Below are 18,231 nucleotides of genomic sequence, written 5' to 3'. Positions count from 1 at the left end.
GGAACTATATTCATCTTTTAGACAGTGTTTTGATTTTGATTTGAGATACTCCCCCAAAGTTCATGGGCTGAAAACTAGTCTCTAATGATATGATGTTCAGAAGTGTGGGAGGTGATTCAATCATGACCACTCTGACTACATTACATATCATATTTTTTACATACTTCATATAATATATATTTTCATGCATTGAAAATATGAAATTAAACTGAATTAATAGGAACAGTTTCAACTGAAGTATACATATGGAGAAAGTTTACACTGAAGTATACATATGGAGAAAAGATGAACTAGTAAGAAAATTAGGCAAACTGAACTTTATAAAAGAATCATATCATACCATGAAAATGTCTCCTGTGAATTCTAGCATATGGATGTCCCTGAAATATTTCTAAAGTATATAATATAAATGTTCAAGTTTCTGTGTTAGTAAGCTTCCTTTTAGCACAAAAAGTATGTGAGATATTGAACTTACAAAGGCAAAAGGCTTTTTATTGGCTCATTGTATGTCTATTTTAAGCCTATGGTAGTAATGTTGGAAATGCATGGGAAAGCAATAACACTTACCTAACTAGACCATGATAACACAGAAAAAGAAGAGCTCACTCCCAGAGATCTCAAACCCTACACTAAAGTACACCTTTACACCTTAACTATCCTAACATATCCTAATAGCACCAGCTTGACAACCAATTCCTTAACAAACAGTCTTTGAGCAGCAAACAGGAGCTTCTAGTTGACTTACAACAGTATTCTAAGAAACACATTAACATATTCCTCTATTTAGTTCTTAAAACTATTGGTTAATTTTGAATAGATGGGATAACTGGAGTAATGAGTCAATGAATCTATACAAAGCAAAATTTTATAATTAAAATGATGAGTTTGTATTGAGAAGCTATTGTTTCTAGGTATTATGTCTGATGCAATTATATGTTTTTCATTCTATGAAAATATCAGTGATGTGAGAAATCCAAACCATGCTATAAAATAAGCAAAACAAATGAGTGCCAGATATGGAGCAATGATTGCCTGCTCCCCCGCCCCCCCGTTTTGAATACAAATACAGACTGAGATTCTACCAAAAACAATGCTACATCTTTCATTAAAAAGCTGATGTTTTCTTCCCTCATTAGTTTTTAGTGCTTACAAAGATTACACTTTAGGGAAAATAATATAGTGTACAAACTTGAGAGCAAAAAAGAGGAAAATGTTAAGCACAATGAACGATTAAAATACTGAGTTGTGTCAGATAGTTTAATATATAAATCAAGAAGACAATTTCTTGTGTATGTCACATGGTATTTGAGATTTGAATTATGTTAATAGTCACTGAGATCACACTCTAACCAAAAAACTAACACAATTTAACAAATATATTTACTTTTATATATCCAGCTCTACACAAAGTGTCAATAATACAAACTAAGTTTTAAATAATAAAGCAAACATGATTTCTATACACAAAAAACTTGTAAATTAATTGAAGGGGAAGTCTACAACATTCAATCAATTATATTAAGAGTGATAGAACTGAAGACTTTGATATATTTAACAGGATTTGTCCTTTGGGGAGAAATAACACCTCAAAATTGCTAATTTAAAATACTGTGAAGTATAAGATTGTCTGTAGATGGATTTGGAACTCCATATTCCCAGTGCACTAATCCCAGAGGAAAACAGACACAGAGCTCTTTCTCTCAGACTATATGCATATTAGCATTCTTCCCATTGGTGTGATGAAATATCTAAAAAATTAACTGCAAGGAGAAAACCTTTATGCTGACTCATGGCTCAGAGGTTCCATTGTCTGTTTGCTTGTCCCCACTGTTTCATGGGTCAATACAAAACAAAACATTACTGCAGGAAGGTTGCAAGGAAACCTGTTTACTATGAGGTAGCCAGGAAACAACAACAAAAAGAAAGCAAGGGACCAAGGATCCAATGGACATACCCTTAGCTTCATCTCCTAACTAGAAGGACCAAGGCTTCAACTATAAACTTTTTGAAGACAGTTATGATCCTAACCATAACACATAACAATCAAGGACTGGTTAGCTGATCAGAGGTCCAATACAGTAAGGCTTAGTAAATACTGAAGATGAGGACAAATGATGCTCACTCTGGGGAAGTAGGACAGTACAGGCAGAGATCAGAAGAGGCTGGGCTGGAGGACATTCGCATACAATGGGAGGTTCCTGTGTCCAGAACAGAGAAGAGATAGCAAGCAGATAAAAACATCAGATGTCTGCAGCACACAATTAGTGTGGAGGATGGGACGAACTTTGAAGAACACTCCAAGAAAAACAAAGGCGAGGATGAAAGAGTGCACTCTGAGAACAGCAAAACCAGGAGGCTGAGTGCATGGGAGATGCTCATCCCAGCTGATGGAACGCAGGCAAGTGCTTCCCATTGAAGAACCTTGAAGGAGTCAGGATCACTTATTGAGTGCAGTTCTAGAGACCTCCACAGCTGCTGAAAGCAGGTATGCTTGAAAGTCAGCCAATAGCATGGATCTAAAAATGACTAAAGGTCTAGTCATAGGGAATACTTCCTAACATTTATCTTTCAAACTCCTAGGAAGCTGATTATACAAATTCCATATGGCTCAGATGTAAATCATTACAGGAAATTAAAATATCATCATTTTGTGACCTTTGAAATGTTATTCAAACTTATACAGCTCAGAAATTGGAAACTACATTTTAAAAATAGTTATACTAAACATCTTGTCCTTCCTGACTTCTGCGACCATATCATTCCTAAACCCATCTTTATTTACAAAAGTTCTGAACCCACCTTTATAAATGGTGTCTTCCTGTCCAGGTACCAACCAGGCCCAGTCCTGCTGAGCTTCCAAAATTGGACGACATCAGGTACATTTGGGGTAGTATAGTTGTAGACTAAGCGAAGTACTAATTTTTTTTTTACAAATATATTTTCCAATTTCATGTGCCCAAACTCTGACCTGTATTTTGTATTTTGGGTATTGACATTTAAACCCAAGTTATCATTTTATAGTAATTGTGACTAAGAAAATTGCCTAAGGTATGAAGAAAGGCGATATAAACAAAAATCTGCCTAACAGATAAATCTGAACAAATCCATTTCTATTACACAAGAGGCACACTAGCCAGATCCTACCATTCACCAAGGTTGCAAGGAATGCTTCCTGCCTCTGAAGTCAGTGATTCAGTAGAGGTCAATCCCAGATGCTATCTAACAGCTGCAGTTCAGAAACAAGCACAAGCTTAGGAATTACAATTTGGATGAGAGCTGATGCAACAATGTGTAAAGTACTTTCTGGTGAAGTTTCCATCTTAGTTAGACTTGGTGCTGATACAGAAACACACACACACACAGTTTCACTGTGCCAGAAATCAGTTATCTGAGGAGAAGATAGAAAGGAAGGAAGGAGGGAGAGAGGGAGGGAGCGAGGAAGAAAGGGAGAGATGGACGGAGGGAGGGAGGGGAAGGAAGGAAGGAAGGAAGGAAGGAAGGAAGAGAAAGAAGGCCCAAAGTCAAAAAACTGGATGGAAGATTACTCTCCGAGGAAGCAGAATTTTAGGAGACCTTGTAGAAAACTTGAGGAGGAAGAGGAGGAAGTGAAGTTTGGACCTGGTAATAATAAGCAGTGTAGATTGTCAAATGTCTTAATCATTACTTTAAATGAAATAAATATACACGAAAGCATTTCCAACAGCCAGCCAGATGTGCACTTTAGAAAGACCTTTACAGCTGTGAAGTGAGTCTGGCATGTGTGTTAATCTTCATTGCTAACTTGTTTGGATTTAGAATTGCCTAGGAAATTGGTGAGACACTCCTCGGGGTATATCTGGAGGGCATTTTCAGAGAAGATTAATTGAGTGGTTATGGCTCTACCTGAATGTGAGCTACACCAACCCATGGGTGAGGAAGCATAGCTGGAATAAAAGGGGACAAAAAGAAGAGTCATCAGGTTGCTACCATTCCCCTTTCTCTGCTTTCAGCCTGAAATAACAGGAACCGCTCCACGCCACCACACTCTCCCCACCGTAAATGACCAAACCCTATGAAATAATTGGACCAAATAACCATTCCTTTATGAAGTTTTTTATGTCAGGGACTGTGGTCACAGTGACAGGAAAGACAACTGTTAACTAATGGATTACAGCAAGACCATTTTGGAGGCAAGATACACTTCGGAAGTAAGCAAATAAGGATAGTGGCTGACTCTGAGAAGGAAGACAAGCCGTCGGAAGTCAGATGCTAGCACATGATTAAAAACAATCAGCTCCTTAGCGGCTGGGTCTGCTGGACAAATGTCTGTTCTAAAAGAAACTTGACAAAACTGAGATTGCAGAAATCTGGCTCCCTGGGTAGAGCTGTGTTGCAATGTCCACACAATGAGACTATCATCTGCAGAATGACTTTGAATCATGCTTGTTTTTAAAAATATCTGAAATGAACAACAGATGTTAAAAAGATAAGGAAGGAAGTCAAAACAACAAAGAAAGAAATCCAGCTGCCTGACTTGACCACTTGCTCCTGATTACAGCACACTCCGTACATTGTGTGTGGAGGACACACATAATATGGAGGAGGTGGAGTTTAGGCCATGGTACTGATATGAAGGAGAAGTTTGAGCCTCTAACTGGAAATATTTACCATCTACAGAATCACAAATGCATTATCTTTAGAAGGTAGCAATGTGTCACATCTACTTTCTTTCAATGTAAATTTCCTATTGAAATGAAATTAACTAATGAGTGAAAAATAAGAACCCTAAATCTGAGGTATTTAATATTTCACCAGATCTATTTATTATCTGTGTTATGTTGTATGTATGTGTGCATGTGCTGTATGCATTCATGAGTGTATTCTATGTGCATCTATGTGACTATAAATTGGGCAGATATACATGTTTATGCATAGATGTCTATGTATTGCATATACCGATGGGTTAGTATGCAGATGCCAGAGGACCACATCATTGTGAACCTTAGTTGTTGAGACAGGGCCTTTCACTGATCCTATAGCTTGCCTCAGTATTTACTAGGCAGCAAGCCAACCCTCCAGCACTGAGGGTATAGACATGCATAGTTGCTTTTACGCGGATACTGTTTATCTCTGGTCTTCCTTTTTCTTCTGAGTCACCTTTCCAGTCCTTAAATGAAGTTTTCCCTACTATGAGAAAATATTTTTATTGGTGTCTACTTGTTTCAATGGGTTCATAAGGAATATTTGTGTGCAAGTATGTTCACTAACACCTACACAGACTGTACTCTGATTTTCCACCTCTTCCTTTTTCTGCTAGGGACTTTCTTCCCCTAGACAACTTCACTTTTATTTTCATGTCATATTCATACCAGTTTATATATCAATAAAACATCTAGTATAGACAAACATGATATCCCACATTAATTTGTCTAAAATGATAATATCCAATAAGATGCAGGAATATTTTCTGTGGAACTGATAGGTTTCTTCAAGGGGCACAGTATAAATGTCATCATTTTCTCCTCCCACTTGCCTGTAGTTTGCTCTCCTTTGGGGTAATTCCTGAGTCAGACAAATATGACTTTCCTTGATTGTGCTGTGCATCTGAACTAACCTGTGATTCCCTCTGTATTTCCTAAGAACCACTTGGGAACTATGGTGAGTTTGATGATGTTAGCAGGAAAGAGCACCAGTCTTCCATCTGGGGACATTCTTTCAACAGAAAGTGGTCACTGCCTAGTGGCCACTATTAACAATTTCTTATGTACTGTAGTTGAACTTGTTCTGTCTGTTAGTTGTTGTAGAAAAGAAACTGAATGATTTCCCAGACATTTAAAGCTTAATTTTTTAGGAAATGACCCCAAATTTAACTTGACCTCAATCAAAATCCCAAGAGTTTTTATTTAATAAAACCCAAAACAGTGACGTTATTATATATTATAAATGGCTATGAGAAAGAAAGGAAGGAAGGAAGGAAGGAAGGAAGGAAGGAAGAAGCTAAAAGCCTATGAACATAGCCAAATATCTGAAGAGCCAGAACAAGAAGAATGGGCTTGCCCCATCAGATACAAAGAGTTATTCTAAAGCTTAGTAATTAAAACTGTGTGATATTGACACAGGGATAATTATGAGTTTCCTCCATTTATCTTTGAAGTTTATTACCTTAGTAGGGATTACCCAAGGAATTATCTTTTATAGAAAACATTGCCTGGCCCAGGAATCTGGAAATTCTAGCTCTAAATGAAAGATAAGTAACTCTTACCTGTAACAATAATAGATATAAGTAAACACACACAGGCCACCCTGCTCACAACAGATCTAATTTTATAACCATGAATAATTTCATAAATGAATAAGGAAAGAATTTTGACAAGAAAAGTTACAAATAATTTCCAAAATAAGGAAAAATCAGAAGGCATTCATTGTCCAATTCAGCCTAAACCAAAATGGCTACATAATATATCCAAAAACCTTGCCATAAGCAAATGTAGCCATTGATATGATGTTAAAAGCCTTCAAATATTTTCTAATCTGAATGAAATAAATCATGAAATCTATGTAAAAATTTTAACGATATGCTATAAATCAAATCAGTCACAAACACACAATCTGAAAGGCATATTCTATAATGTCAAATTATAATGTGAAAGCAAGCAGGCAACAAGAATGATTTGGAACAAAAACATAAAGTAGATTCATTTCAGTTTTATTAGTCAACTTTATTTTCACAGGTTATTAGGCGTTTACAGAACACTTAATATTTTCATTAAGCCTCCTGTGTGATGAAAACTCTTGAGGGTTCCTTCCTACTCCTACTCCAAACAAGAGCAAAAGAATGAACTTCAAAGACACTGTGGCAAGTGTCTTAGTTCAACTTTGGGTTCTTGAAATTATTGAGTTAAAATACTAAATTATAAAACAAAAAACAAGAGTGCACATTCTCAAGACCTAAGTAGTAAATAGTCAGAATTTAAGAGCAGAATTAGAAGGTAGAACTACTAAAATAATTGTGCATGTTTAGCATGCATTAGCTCATATTAATAAGTGACAGACAAGCAGTAATTAATAGGTTGAAATTAATTTTAATCAAAAATTCAGGATAAGATTTCCCCCATCTCAGTACCCCATATGTACTGAGAATATGATTCAAGATGCCACAAAATTATTTTGCATACACATGTTGTGAGTGCTTTGTCAGTGTATATTACATTCAAAGATCTGTATAGAGATCTTTCTCAGTTTATTAAAGGAAAAAGCAGAAATGGAGAAGTAACATTCAAAATAAGGCACATGTAATACTGGTCTCATGTCCAATATGCTTACTATGCCTTCAAGTAGGCTAGGAGATCAGCAAACAAAGGCACATACTAAATAAGTAACTGGTTTATGGGGATGATGGTAGTTTTGACATTGAGGAGATTGGGGCAAAACATACCAAGGTTTCAGCATAAGCTTCAGCCACAATAGACCTAAAAGGCAGGCACATGCTGGAAATTTTATATTCAAAGAGACAAATTCTCCCTACGTTACATCTACTTCAGGAGAATAAATATTTTATTAGTTTTTTTATTTGTTCAAATCATAACTTTGAACAAAGTTGGGTACTTCTACAGACATACAGACATACAGAAACACACCATTTCCACCCCCAAACTGTCATTGCGTATTGAGAGCACCACATTCCAAATAAAGAATATTCTATCCTTTCCTAAATAATCTATGCACCATACTCATGAAACTATATCAGGTTACTTTAGACTTTTCCTATCACACAATACTCAAGGAATATGCAGAAAATTCACCTTTAAAGATCCAGATATTTATTCTATTTATCCACAAAGCAACTATACTCTTTAGTATTATTTATGAGATGAAACCTGAGCTATAAAGATTTTAAGGATTTTTTTTCATTTGACAAGTAAAAAAAAAAGTAGGTGAGAAATAAAATGAATAACAAAATTTTAAACCAATCTTAAGAATCCCTGTGTCTTTGCTTTTGTTGTCTTTTCTTGACAACATTAATGGACACTTGCTATGGTAACAGATACAGAAAGACTGACAACAGCAGAGCGATTGTTTCTAGATCTGCTTGGGGATCCACTGGAAGAAGATTTAAATCTGGACTTTAAGCATGCCTAGAACATGCTTTGCTAATTTCAAACAAGCTTTCAGAATCTGTTAAAATGCACAAATCTGGATAATCATTCCAGATCATACTGACTTTTTCATTAAAGAGTGAAAAATACAAATTACTCAAAGAAAAAAATGGGAAATAACTTCACTGTCTTTCGAGAAACAGAAAGAGGCACTTTACTACATTTACATCTTTTCTCTGTTGGTTAATTTGGCCTAACCATACACGACATGACACTATACATGGTGGAAGAACCGTGCTAATGAAAGCACCCTTGCTAGACTTGTATACTGTGGTTTCCTCAGTGGATCAGACTCATTTCATGGGGGTCAGAATGAAAGCACTCTACATGAACCTCAGTGGAGAAAGACCTTCCAAAATGGAAAGCTCTAGAGATAATTAAAGCTGGGGGTTGGGTGTGCTCAGAACGAAAGGACACTTTAGAATTCATCAGGTTAAGAATAAACTGAAAAGTAGCTTACTGGTTCATTACTGAATGTACTGTGGAAATTTGATAAGATTTGCTTCTTTCCAATTTTCCAAAAATACAAGATGGTATTTTAAGTGAGGAAAGATATCTTAGTCAATTTTCTGTTTCTGTAACAATACCTGATACTAGCTAATTTAGAAAAGAAAAAAAGTTTGTTTCAGTTATGATTCTAGACACTCCCAACAGAGCAACATAAGCATTTGCACACAGCTCTTGCAGTGCGTGTCTTATGATACCACAACATAGAGGAGAAACAGAAAGCTAAGACAAAGAGGTAAACACTCAGGGACTGGGGGCACGTTACAACACCCTGTTCTTGAATTAATCCTTCCCTGAGAAACTACCTGAATCTTCAGAAATGCCTAAGGATTCTTAAAGGCGCTACCACTTTTTAATGTTGTTTACTTAGGGACCAAATTTCATTATGTAGTTTGACAGGAACAAACCACAGGGACAAACACAATGTGAAGGCAAGGTAAGTTGATACAGAAGGTCCAGATGAGAAAATCTGTATATGCTGAAGGCTAAACATAAATTCAACTTTGAATTCTTTTGGAGCCTCACATTTGACTGTAAAGATTTGAACTGAAGATGTAGCTCAGTGGGGAGATCAATTGGCTAGCATGTGTAAGTTCCTGAGTTTGAACCACAGTACCAAAAGTAACCAAGAAGTAACAAGTCATACATCAACAAGATATGAGCAAATCAGTTTCAAAAAAGTACCGTTAAGAATTATTGTGCCAGGCAATGGTGACATATGCCTTTAATTCCAGCACTTAAGAGACAGAGGCAGGAAGATCTCTGAGTTAGAGGCTCCGCCTTAACTACAAAGTGATTTCTAGGACAACTAGAACTATGCAAAGAAATCCCATCTCTAAAAACCAAAAAAATAAGCATACAAAGAGAATTTCTGAAGTGCAGTCTTTAACTGACTTGTACACCCCACATATTCGATTCCATATTGTGTTAATACAGATAAATATGTTACCTTTGAAATTTTGTGTACTTGGAGAGCAAGGAGACCAAACAATCTAATGGTTCCTATACAGGTCACAGATGGTGTGAAGAAACACTATCAATGACCTCCTCTGAGATTAATAGAGATCAGATTTTACCATGGTAGACCTCCTGAGTATCTTGGCTACAGACATGGGAGAAGAAGCCAAAAACGACTACAGGAAAGGAGACATGTAAGCTGATCCCTTGGCATGGGAACAGCTCTGAGATGAGAGATGGCATGAATAGAGAGTCATATTATAGTTTGATTACACAGTCCAAACAGACTTATAAAGTTGACAAATGCCTTTTACCTGCTCAAACATAGAACAAAAAATGTTATCTTTAATTGACTTGTATACCCCACATATTTCTTTCCATATTGTGTTAATACAGATATGTAGATTGTCTTTGAAAGTTTCTGTATTTGGAGAGCAAGGAAACCAAACACCCATCAAAATGGGTGGCCCAGGTGATCCAGCATCTCAGAGTACCTCTGTTGCAGTTTCCTCAAAGCTCTGTATCTAGAACAGCTTCAAGGCGGCTGAGATGGTCCAGCCTCGCAGACTACTCCAGCCAAGGACCTCAGATAAGCATTGCATTTTTGTATTGCACAGAGACTGGACAAGAATTAATTTAGCTAACGCTACCAGAACTTGACATTATCCCAAATTTCCCAGGGTCCTAAAGATCCCAGCACCCCCAGACAATAAGAAGCTCTCTAGAGAACACAATGCCCATATTCCCAAGTGGTAGAATAGATGACTTTTGGTCATATGATGGGTTATAGATGTTTGTCATCATTTGGGGGCTTGATTACAAGTTGTTATCAAGGGAAAGTTAAACAACCAAGTTAGATTCAAGGATCTCTTTCTAAAGGAAAAAAGGATAAAGTATAAAAGTGATGAGATAAAAGGGTAAATTGTTGATTCAACATTTAAACAACTTCTAGTGTCATATTTTACATTGGTATGGACTTTTGTATATTGATGCAAATTTAAGGTTATTTTTGTTATACTGTATACATGTTTCTATTCTTGTTTAAGGAATTGTACCTATGTCCTATGTAGCTTATTTAATTATGTAATGTAAAGATTTAGTCTTTAAAAACTATTTAGGATAATAATCATAGGTTAATAGTCATCTATAACTATCAAACTTATAGTCATATTAAGTATGTTTTCAAGATCATACAGATATATAATTTAGGTAGACAGGTAATCTCAAATGCTTCAAAGACATACAGAATATAGCATTTAAAATGTTTTAATAACTTAAGGCTTCTCTTGACAATAAGACACATTTGCTCCTGGAGATACCAATCTACTTCAAAAAATAGTGGGCATCAAAGAATCTCCATATGAAGATTACTTTCTTTATTGTAAAAATTGCCCTTCCCTTGACTGCTGACAGTCTATGTCCAAACTATACTATAGAACACAAAGAAAACTGATTTCAAAACTTTGCCAAGACAGGGTAAGACAATCCTTAAAAAAATCACTGGTTCACATAAAAGTTTGTCAGATACTCTAGGCCTGTAGGCTTAAGATGAATGTCCTAACATTGCAAAGGAACCTTGGGTGACTGTCAGCTGTTTCTGTAGTTTCTTTTACTTTTGACAGTTGCTAGCTCTGTATTCCCTGTTTACTGAGGTAATGTTATATCCTTCTGAGGTCTTTGATGGAATTGAAAACTAGATGGTCCCAGTTACAGTTTTCCTTAGTTATGATAAAAAGCTAAATTTGGTATAAAGCTTTAAACGCATCAAGACAGAAGAAGTAATGGAGCATTTCCCCCAAATATGCCAAATGCAGATTGACTGGACATTGTAATTGCAATTATTCCTAATAATTGTTTTTTTTATTTATTGTTTCATCATATTATAGTTAAAACCTTTCCTTTTTATTTGGACAGAAAGAGAAAAATGTGGAATATACTGTGAAGATTTGTCACTCAGATTGGTGTAATAAAAAGATGAGTGATCAACAGCCAGGCAGGATCTTCAGGCTAGAGAGGATGCTGGGAAGAAGATGACAAAGACAGAGAGAGTTGCCTTCAGACAGAGAGGAATCAACATTGGCAGTATAGAATAAAGGCGATAGGGCCACACAGAAGAAAGTAAATTAATAGAAATTGGTTAAAATAAGTTATAAGAGCTAGTTAGAAACAAGCCCAAGTGTTGTCAAAAGCTGCTTGTTCATTCATGGCTGTCCAGACCATGAAATAATTGCTCAGAAACTATATTATTTGCAATACTATTTGGCCAATAGCTTACGCATATTGCTAGCTAGCTCTTATATCTTTTTTGTTTGTTTGTTTGTTTTGAGACAGGGTTTCTCTGTGGTTTTGGAGCCTGTCCTGGAACTAGCTCTTGTAGACCAGGCTGGTCTTGAACTCACAGAGATCCGCCTGCCTCTGCCTCCCAAGTGCTGGGATTAAAGGCGTGCGCCACCACCGCCTGGCCTAGCTCTTATACCTTAAATTAACCTATTTCCATTAAACTATGTATCACCAAGTGGCTGTGGCTTACCGTCAAGGTTCCAGCATGTTTGTCTCTGACAGTGACTACATTCCTTCTTCCTGACTCTGTTTACTCTCTCTTTACATCTTTTCAATCCTGGCGATGTTCTGTTAAGCCATTAGCCAAAATCAGTTTATTAATTAACTAATAAAAGCAACACATGTACAGAAGGACTTCCCACACCACCTAAGGTATCATCAGAGCTGTCATAATTAATAAGAATTCTCCATGTTGTTATTTGGGAACTGGGTGGTAGGACAATGAAAATCCATCCATAGATCTTAGCACAGCTCAGTTCAAAAACTATTTTCCAAATAACTAAAGCTATCTGGTAGTTTTAAGTACCACTGAAAATACAACAATATGTTTTATACATGTCTGTATATGTATGTTTATGCATATGAGTACATGTATATATACAGCAATGTCTATATATTCTGTATTTGAAGACAGAAAGTTAAAAATATGAATGAATAAGCAATCAGAAACCAGCAACACAGGAGAATAGCGAGTGAACTTAAAAGTTTTACTAGTAAATAAGAAGGCATAAGGAAGCTGATCTCAGATTCTGGAGGTAGAGACAGGTAGATCTCTGAATTAGACTCCAAAGGACAAACAGACTGAAATAAAATTTTTAAATAGTAAAAAAGAAGCAGAAGACTTTAGGCAAGTTGCAATCTGCCAGCGCCCTGAGGAAGATTGGTAGACCTAGATCATATACTCCGCTTTTAAACTATTATTCCATAAAGCTATCTTTTAATATCCATTTCCACTTTACTGATTGAAAGCATTTTATTTTACGAATTCTTAAAAGTCTCGCAGGGCTGTATTCAGGTCAGTAATCTATCCTGAACTACAGCTCTATGCTGTTACATTCAGTTCTGCAGGTATTTATTACATGCCTATATGTTATATGCTGCAGTAGGACCTAAGATTTTGACAACGAACCCTGACTGCAGGGACTAGTGGGCTGGTCTAAAAGGGTATATGATGGAGATGCAGCAGTACAAAGAAAAAAACCAAAAATAACCAAGAGACAGGCAAAGTGCTTTAAGTGCTTCAAAGGAGGCAGCAAGAAGTCAGTGCATTCGTTTCTAGGGAAGTATTATTAGAAAGAAGCTAGTAAGAGAAAGTAGAATGTGTCTGGAGGGAGATGGGATTAGTGAGAAAAGAACAAGAGGGATGACTGGATGGTGGGAACATGTGGTACTCACTCAGGGAACATTTGCTGAGAATTCAAGAGTACAGAAGGTGACGGGGTGGGGCAGTGGCTCAGGCCTTAAGGTCATGGTCTTCAAAACAAGTGGAAAACAAACTGAAATCTTTAAATCTCAAGACCACAGCTGTAGGTCAATCCATTTATCCTTAAAGAGAGTGTTTCTGTAACAGGAGATAACATTTAGAAAGAAAAAAAAATGTTCATGTTTGCTACATCTCTACAGGAGCCAGTTTGATTCTTGCAGAAAAGAAACTTGTCACATCTTGCATTTCTAAATTCATTCAAGCACATTCTCAAGGATGCGAAATAGGTTTTGGTAACATCCGTTTCTTAATACATGGACAACTTAAAAATGGTATGCCTACAGTGGCTAAAGTCAGGTTTGTTATGGAATACTAGTTTTGCCTCCATGTAGATATCCGTGAATGAGAAACCTACTCTAGACCACCCTTCTGTGGCAGTCCAAACTTATGCAAACTCAAGCAATGGAAATCTTTCTCAGTTTTGTATGTTAAACATTTTATGGAGACTTATGAGTAATTGCTGGAGATTAACATGTTGGGCCAATAATCTGGATTCCAATGCTAACAGAAACTCTAGCTAGCCCCAGTAAGTCGACAGGAAAACTTACAACAAATGATACAAATTAGTAATATGACCAGCTAAATTGGATGAATCCACTGGAAATGAAACACAAAAATACCCAAGCAGAGAAAGAACAGCTAACATACAAGAAAATGACAGATTAAACATGAACAACATGTACCTAGAACACGGAAATATTAGAAACAGGAATAGAAGAAATTAGTGGTTTCTCTGCCCTCTGGTGGCAGGAAAATCAACCACAGCGTTAGAGAACTAAACAGCGCAATAAAGTCCTGTTATGAAATCAGATGTGTTTCCTTTGCCAAAATGTCTGTAACAAAAACCCCGAGTGCTGCACGCCAACTTTTAACTTCTGAATTATTGTCTGGATATTTAACTCTCAGACCAGTCATCTTACAGTAGAAAGTAGATTGTTTTTCTTCTGTGACACCACCTTTCCCTGTTTTATTCAGTAAGCTAAAATCACTTCAAGGTGATTTCATCAAACCCCATTAGAACCCTGTTTGGTTATTTCAGCTTATATAAAAATCTCTATAGAATTGACAAGATACTTCATTCCTCCACCCCAATCCTATGAGCACAATGTTTCTAAGAGTTCCACCAGAAATAGTGAATTCCTTTAAAAATGCTGGCGTATTTATCTTGTAAACGTAGGTATGTCATACTCCCCAAAGCAAAAGCTTTCCATAAGGTGGTCAGTTTTAAAGTGCAGTGAATTTCACTCTCCAGTTGAAGTCTTAGAAAAACAAACATGGGTGTCAGTAATTTCTGCCCTCAGTAATACAAAAATAAAAACTGTTAGTCTTTCTTTTATTTGTTTTTGCTATAAATGCATTATTTACTCCCAGTGCCAAAGAAGTTTTTAAACAAACAACCCAGAATGTATTTTGGCACACATACACCCATTTTGCAAAATTATTTTACATATATTTATTCCAAATATGCTCATAAAGATGACTACTGCATCTTTTAAAGTGCTGCTTTCTGCAGAAGCAAAAGTATTATTAATTTTTCAACTAATGAAATGTACCAAGAAAATAAACAGAAATACAGTGTGCTGATGTTATAAACGGCTAAGAACGTATGTCCATTGATGAGGACCATCCTAGGCCATCAAGAATAATCCAGGAAGTCTTCATTTTATTCTCAGCTTGTCTTCATGGCCCCTCCTCTGCTCCCCAATACACACATCTTTCCAATCTCAAACAGGAGCAGCGAAAAAGTATTCACTTTCTCTGTTGAAATTTACTCTGGCAGTAGACACACTGATTGGGCCATCCAATGTGTTTCAAGGTGGTAAAATTGTATACTGGATAATTGTAAACCCTTACCCTCACCTGGAATCTCCAGGTGTCCCTCCCTGACTTCTTTTTAAGACTCATCCGAGGTTGCCAGCTGGGTACCTATGCACACTTTCCGAGGAATCGTTTGCAACTCTCTCAAATAAAACACAGACATGCAAAGCAAAATAGAACAAAAATGATAGCTCTAACTACGACGTTTTCTTTTCTTTTTCTGTTCAAGTGTTCTTTGCTCTCACCGCTCTGGGAGTCTACAGGACTTCACAGATTCCTGCCCTGGTATTTCACTGCCTGTTGGTTTCTTTACCGATGGGCAGAAATAGGGAACAAGCTGTAGAGTCTCAGTGGGCAAAGTAGTCTGGGGCGACAAGCAGCTTAGCCAGTCCCAATTCACTCTGAAACACCTTTCCCTAGCATACACCTAGCCAGAAAGGCCACCAGGGCAAGGGTTATGGCCAAATGTGAGGAATTGGAGGCTCTGACTCCTCCCAGGGCAGTGTAAAGGAACGCTAAGGAACCGCTGACACGTTTGGGCCTGTCGGTGGAACTGAGAGGCAGAGGACAATGGGCCAGGGCTAGTCCTCAGAGGCATGCCCGCCCCCATCTTTTCCACCTCCTGTCAGTCCCTGATCCCTGCTGCACCTAAGGCACCCCACGTTGTAACCCTACACCGAGGTAGCAAGTGGGGATAGGCAGAAGGAGGGATCAGAGGCAGCAAGGCATTTTCTATTGGCAGGGGGAGACCAGCCTTCCCTGGCTGTCATCACATCCCCCATCACCCCTTCCGCGGTCGGTGCGGTGCAGAGGCTCAGTTTCTCCAAGCTACAAGGAAAGAGAAACCAGAAGGGAGACAACCTGAGGTGAACAAGCTCCAGGGCGAGGTATCCACCACAGCTGGCTCGTACACTGGCGCTTCCTTGGGCTACTTGGGGCAGACAGGACCACCCCCTGGCGCCCAGGTGGAGTAAGCACCAGAGCCTCAGGGAAGTCCTGGCCTCCAACACCTCTGGTCAACCCTCTTCCCCGTGTTGTGAACTGCATTTCCCAGAAAAACAACTAGGATAAGTTTCCAAAGGGCAATGCAATTGGTGGGTGTTGGCTGGGGATAGGGGTACTGGGGCACCGGAAGGATCTTCATCTGCACACAAAAAGAATCGAGTAAAGTGCTTCTTACCCGTGATTTGATTTCCAGGCTCCCCTTGGGCGAACTGGAATTGGTCGATTAAAAAGTGACAAAGTAGCATAACTCCTGCTGCCGCCAGGTCGGCCCTCAGGAACCTCGCCATGCTGCTGCTTCGACCTCCCTTCCCTGCCCCGCGAGTCTTTCCTTGACGCCTGGGCTCCGGGCTCTCCGTGGGAATCGGGCTAGCGGTCGAGCTCTGCGGTGGGTCTCGGATGGGATCCGGAGGTCCTGGTCAGTTTCGATAGGCTTTCTCTCACCGTAGCAGAGAACAGCGACGAGAGAAGGAGGGGCAGCCTAATCCTCTCCGGACTTCGGGGGCTCTCTCCTCAACTTGCCACCTCGCAGCTCTCAGGCGACACAGGACCACCAAGTTCGGGGAGGAAAGGTCACTTGCAGGCGGGCCGGCAAACTCCCGGATTCTCACAAGCAGCGCCACCCGGGCTCCCGAGGACTGTGACTTCCGAGCGCTCGCGACGCGCTCCACTGGGTTCAAAACATATCTAATTCCACAGCCAGCACCCGTGCCCTGCAAATCCAAGAGGGCGCCGAGCACCGGAGGAACTTTCCCAGACTTAGGACTGGCTCCGGCGGATGCTTGGGGTTCGCGGGAGAGGGCGGGTTAGTGGAGGCTGGAGAAACCCCTCCGACAAGTTTTTCTTCTTTGCTTCGCCCAACGTTGGGCGCGCGTCGTCACGGGCAGCGGGAGAGATGGGCAGCCCCAGAGAGATGAGCCCGGGGATGTCTGGGCTGCGGTGATCAGAAGGCGGGGGTGGAGAGGGGTGTGCTTTTTAAAGAAAAAGAAAAACGAGAAAAAAGTGAAGCTGCAGCCTGGTGAGGCTTCCGCGGGCTAGGGAAGAGATGGATCCGAACACCGCGGAGCCCCAGGAGTTTGGTGGCAGAGGCGCCGCCGCGCTCCCCCGCGCGCTCCAGCTCTACACTTTGGGGAGGGTAGGAGGCTTGCCATTTGCCAGATCCGCCGCGGAACCCTCCTCCCTCCTCCCTCCGCCCTCCTCCCTCCCCCCCTGGCTCCTCTAGGCTTCTCCCACCTTCCTCCTCCCGAAACCAGCAGCCCGCACCGACCTGTCCAATGGCTGAGCTTTTCTCGGGGGCGCCAGAAAAGTCTCCCACAAATGAAGCCCAGGAAGACTGGCTGGGGGGAGTCCGAGGGCCACTGCGGCCCCACGAGCCTCCCGGATCCCGAAGACGGGTATGCTGGGCTGTGGCAGATCCTGATCGCCTGGACACCATCGACCCGCCTTACTCGCTCCTTCCGTAGCAGAGTAAAAGCCGCCTGCACCCACCAGGCTCCTCGGGCTTTTGGGTGCCAACCTTCAATTGGGAGATGAGAACCCAACGGGTGCCCACAATCTCCTGGGTTCGACCTGGGCGCTAAAGGGTTAATAGCATTTCATCCCTAACAGAGGGCTGGTCTGGCAACCGTTAGGGTGTGAAAAAAAAAAATCAAACCTGGGTCGCTTTGGTTACTAACATTGATCCCCACCCACCCCCATTCCAGCAAAAATCACTCCTAAGCGAGACCAGCGCAGAGGGTGGTGGAAGGTGGCTCTGGACTGCGGGGTCCGGCGGCCGCCACTGCAGTTTGGTAAAAGTGTCAGCGGGAGCAAAAGCGAGAGTTTAAAGGAACAGGAGGCCCATTGAATTTCCTTAGGGGGCTTTAAAGGGCTTTCACTCGCTACTTTGTTTTTGTTTTTTCAGCTTGCTGATCTGCTTCAGTATTAACCCCTTCCGGCCCTCTCATCAGTTTAAATTTTTTGTTTTGTTTTGCATACAGCTAACCATCT

General features: G+C 39.7%; 1 protein-coding gene across 1 annotated transcript in view; it reads right to left on the bottom strand.

Annotated features, from left to right (window-relative positions):
* Nucleotides 1-17,345, bottom strand: part of Plxdc2 (plexin domain containing 2) — a 398,667-nt gene extending 381,322 nt beyond the window's left edge. Inside the window, exon 1 of the mRNA XM_041630585.1 lies at nt 16,421-17,345. Coding sequence (XP_041486519.1) covers nt 16,421-16,532 — 112 coding nt within the window. The 5' untranslated portion in view covers nt 16,533-17,345. The remainder of the gene's footprint in view (nt 1-16,420) is intronic.
* Between the last annotated feature and the right edge of the window lie 886 nt (nt 17,346-18,231).

The sequence above is a fragment of the Microtus oregoni genome, unplaced genomic scaffold (genome assembly GCF_018167655.1).
Source record: "Microtus oregoni isolate MIOR12 unplaced genomic scaffold, Mior012 000035F_ref0000213, whole genome shotgun sequence".
Classification (NCBI taxonomy): Eukaryota; Metazoa; Chordata; class Mammalia; order Rodentia; family Cricetidae; genus Microtus; species Microtus oregoni.
The sequence above is the reverse complement of the archived record's forward strand: the minus strand, read 5'-3'. Positions and strand labels throughout refer to the sequence as shown.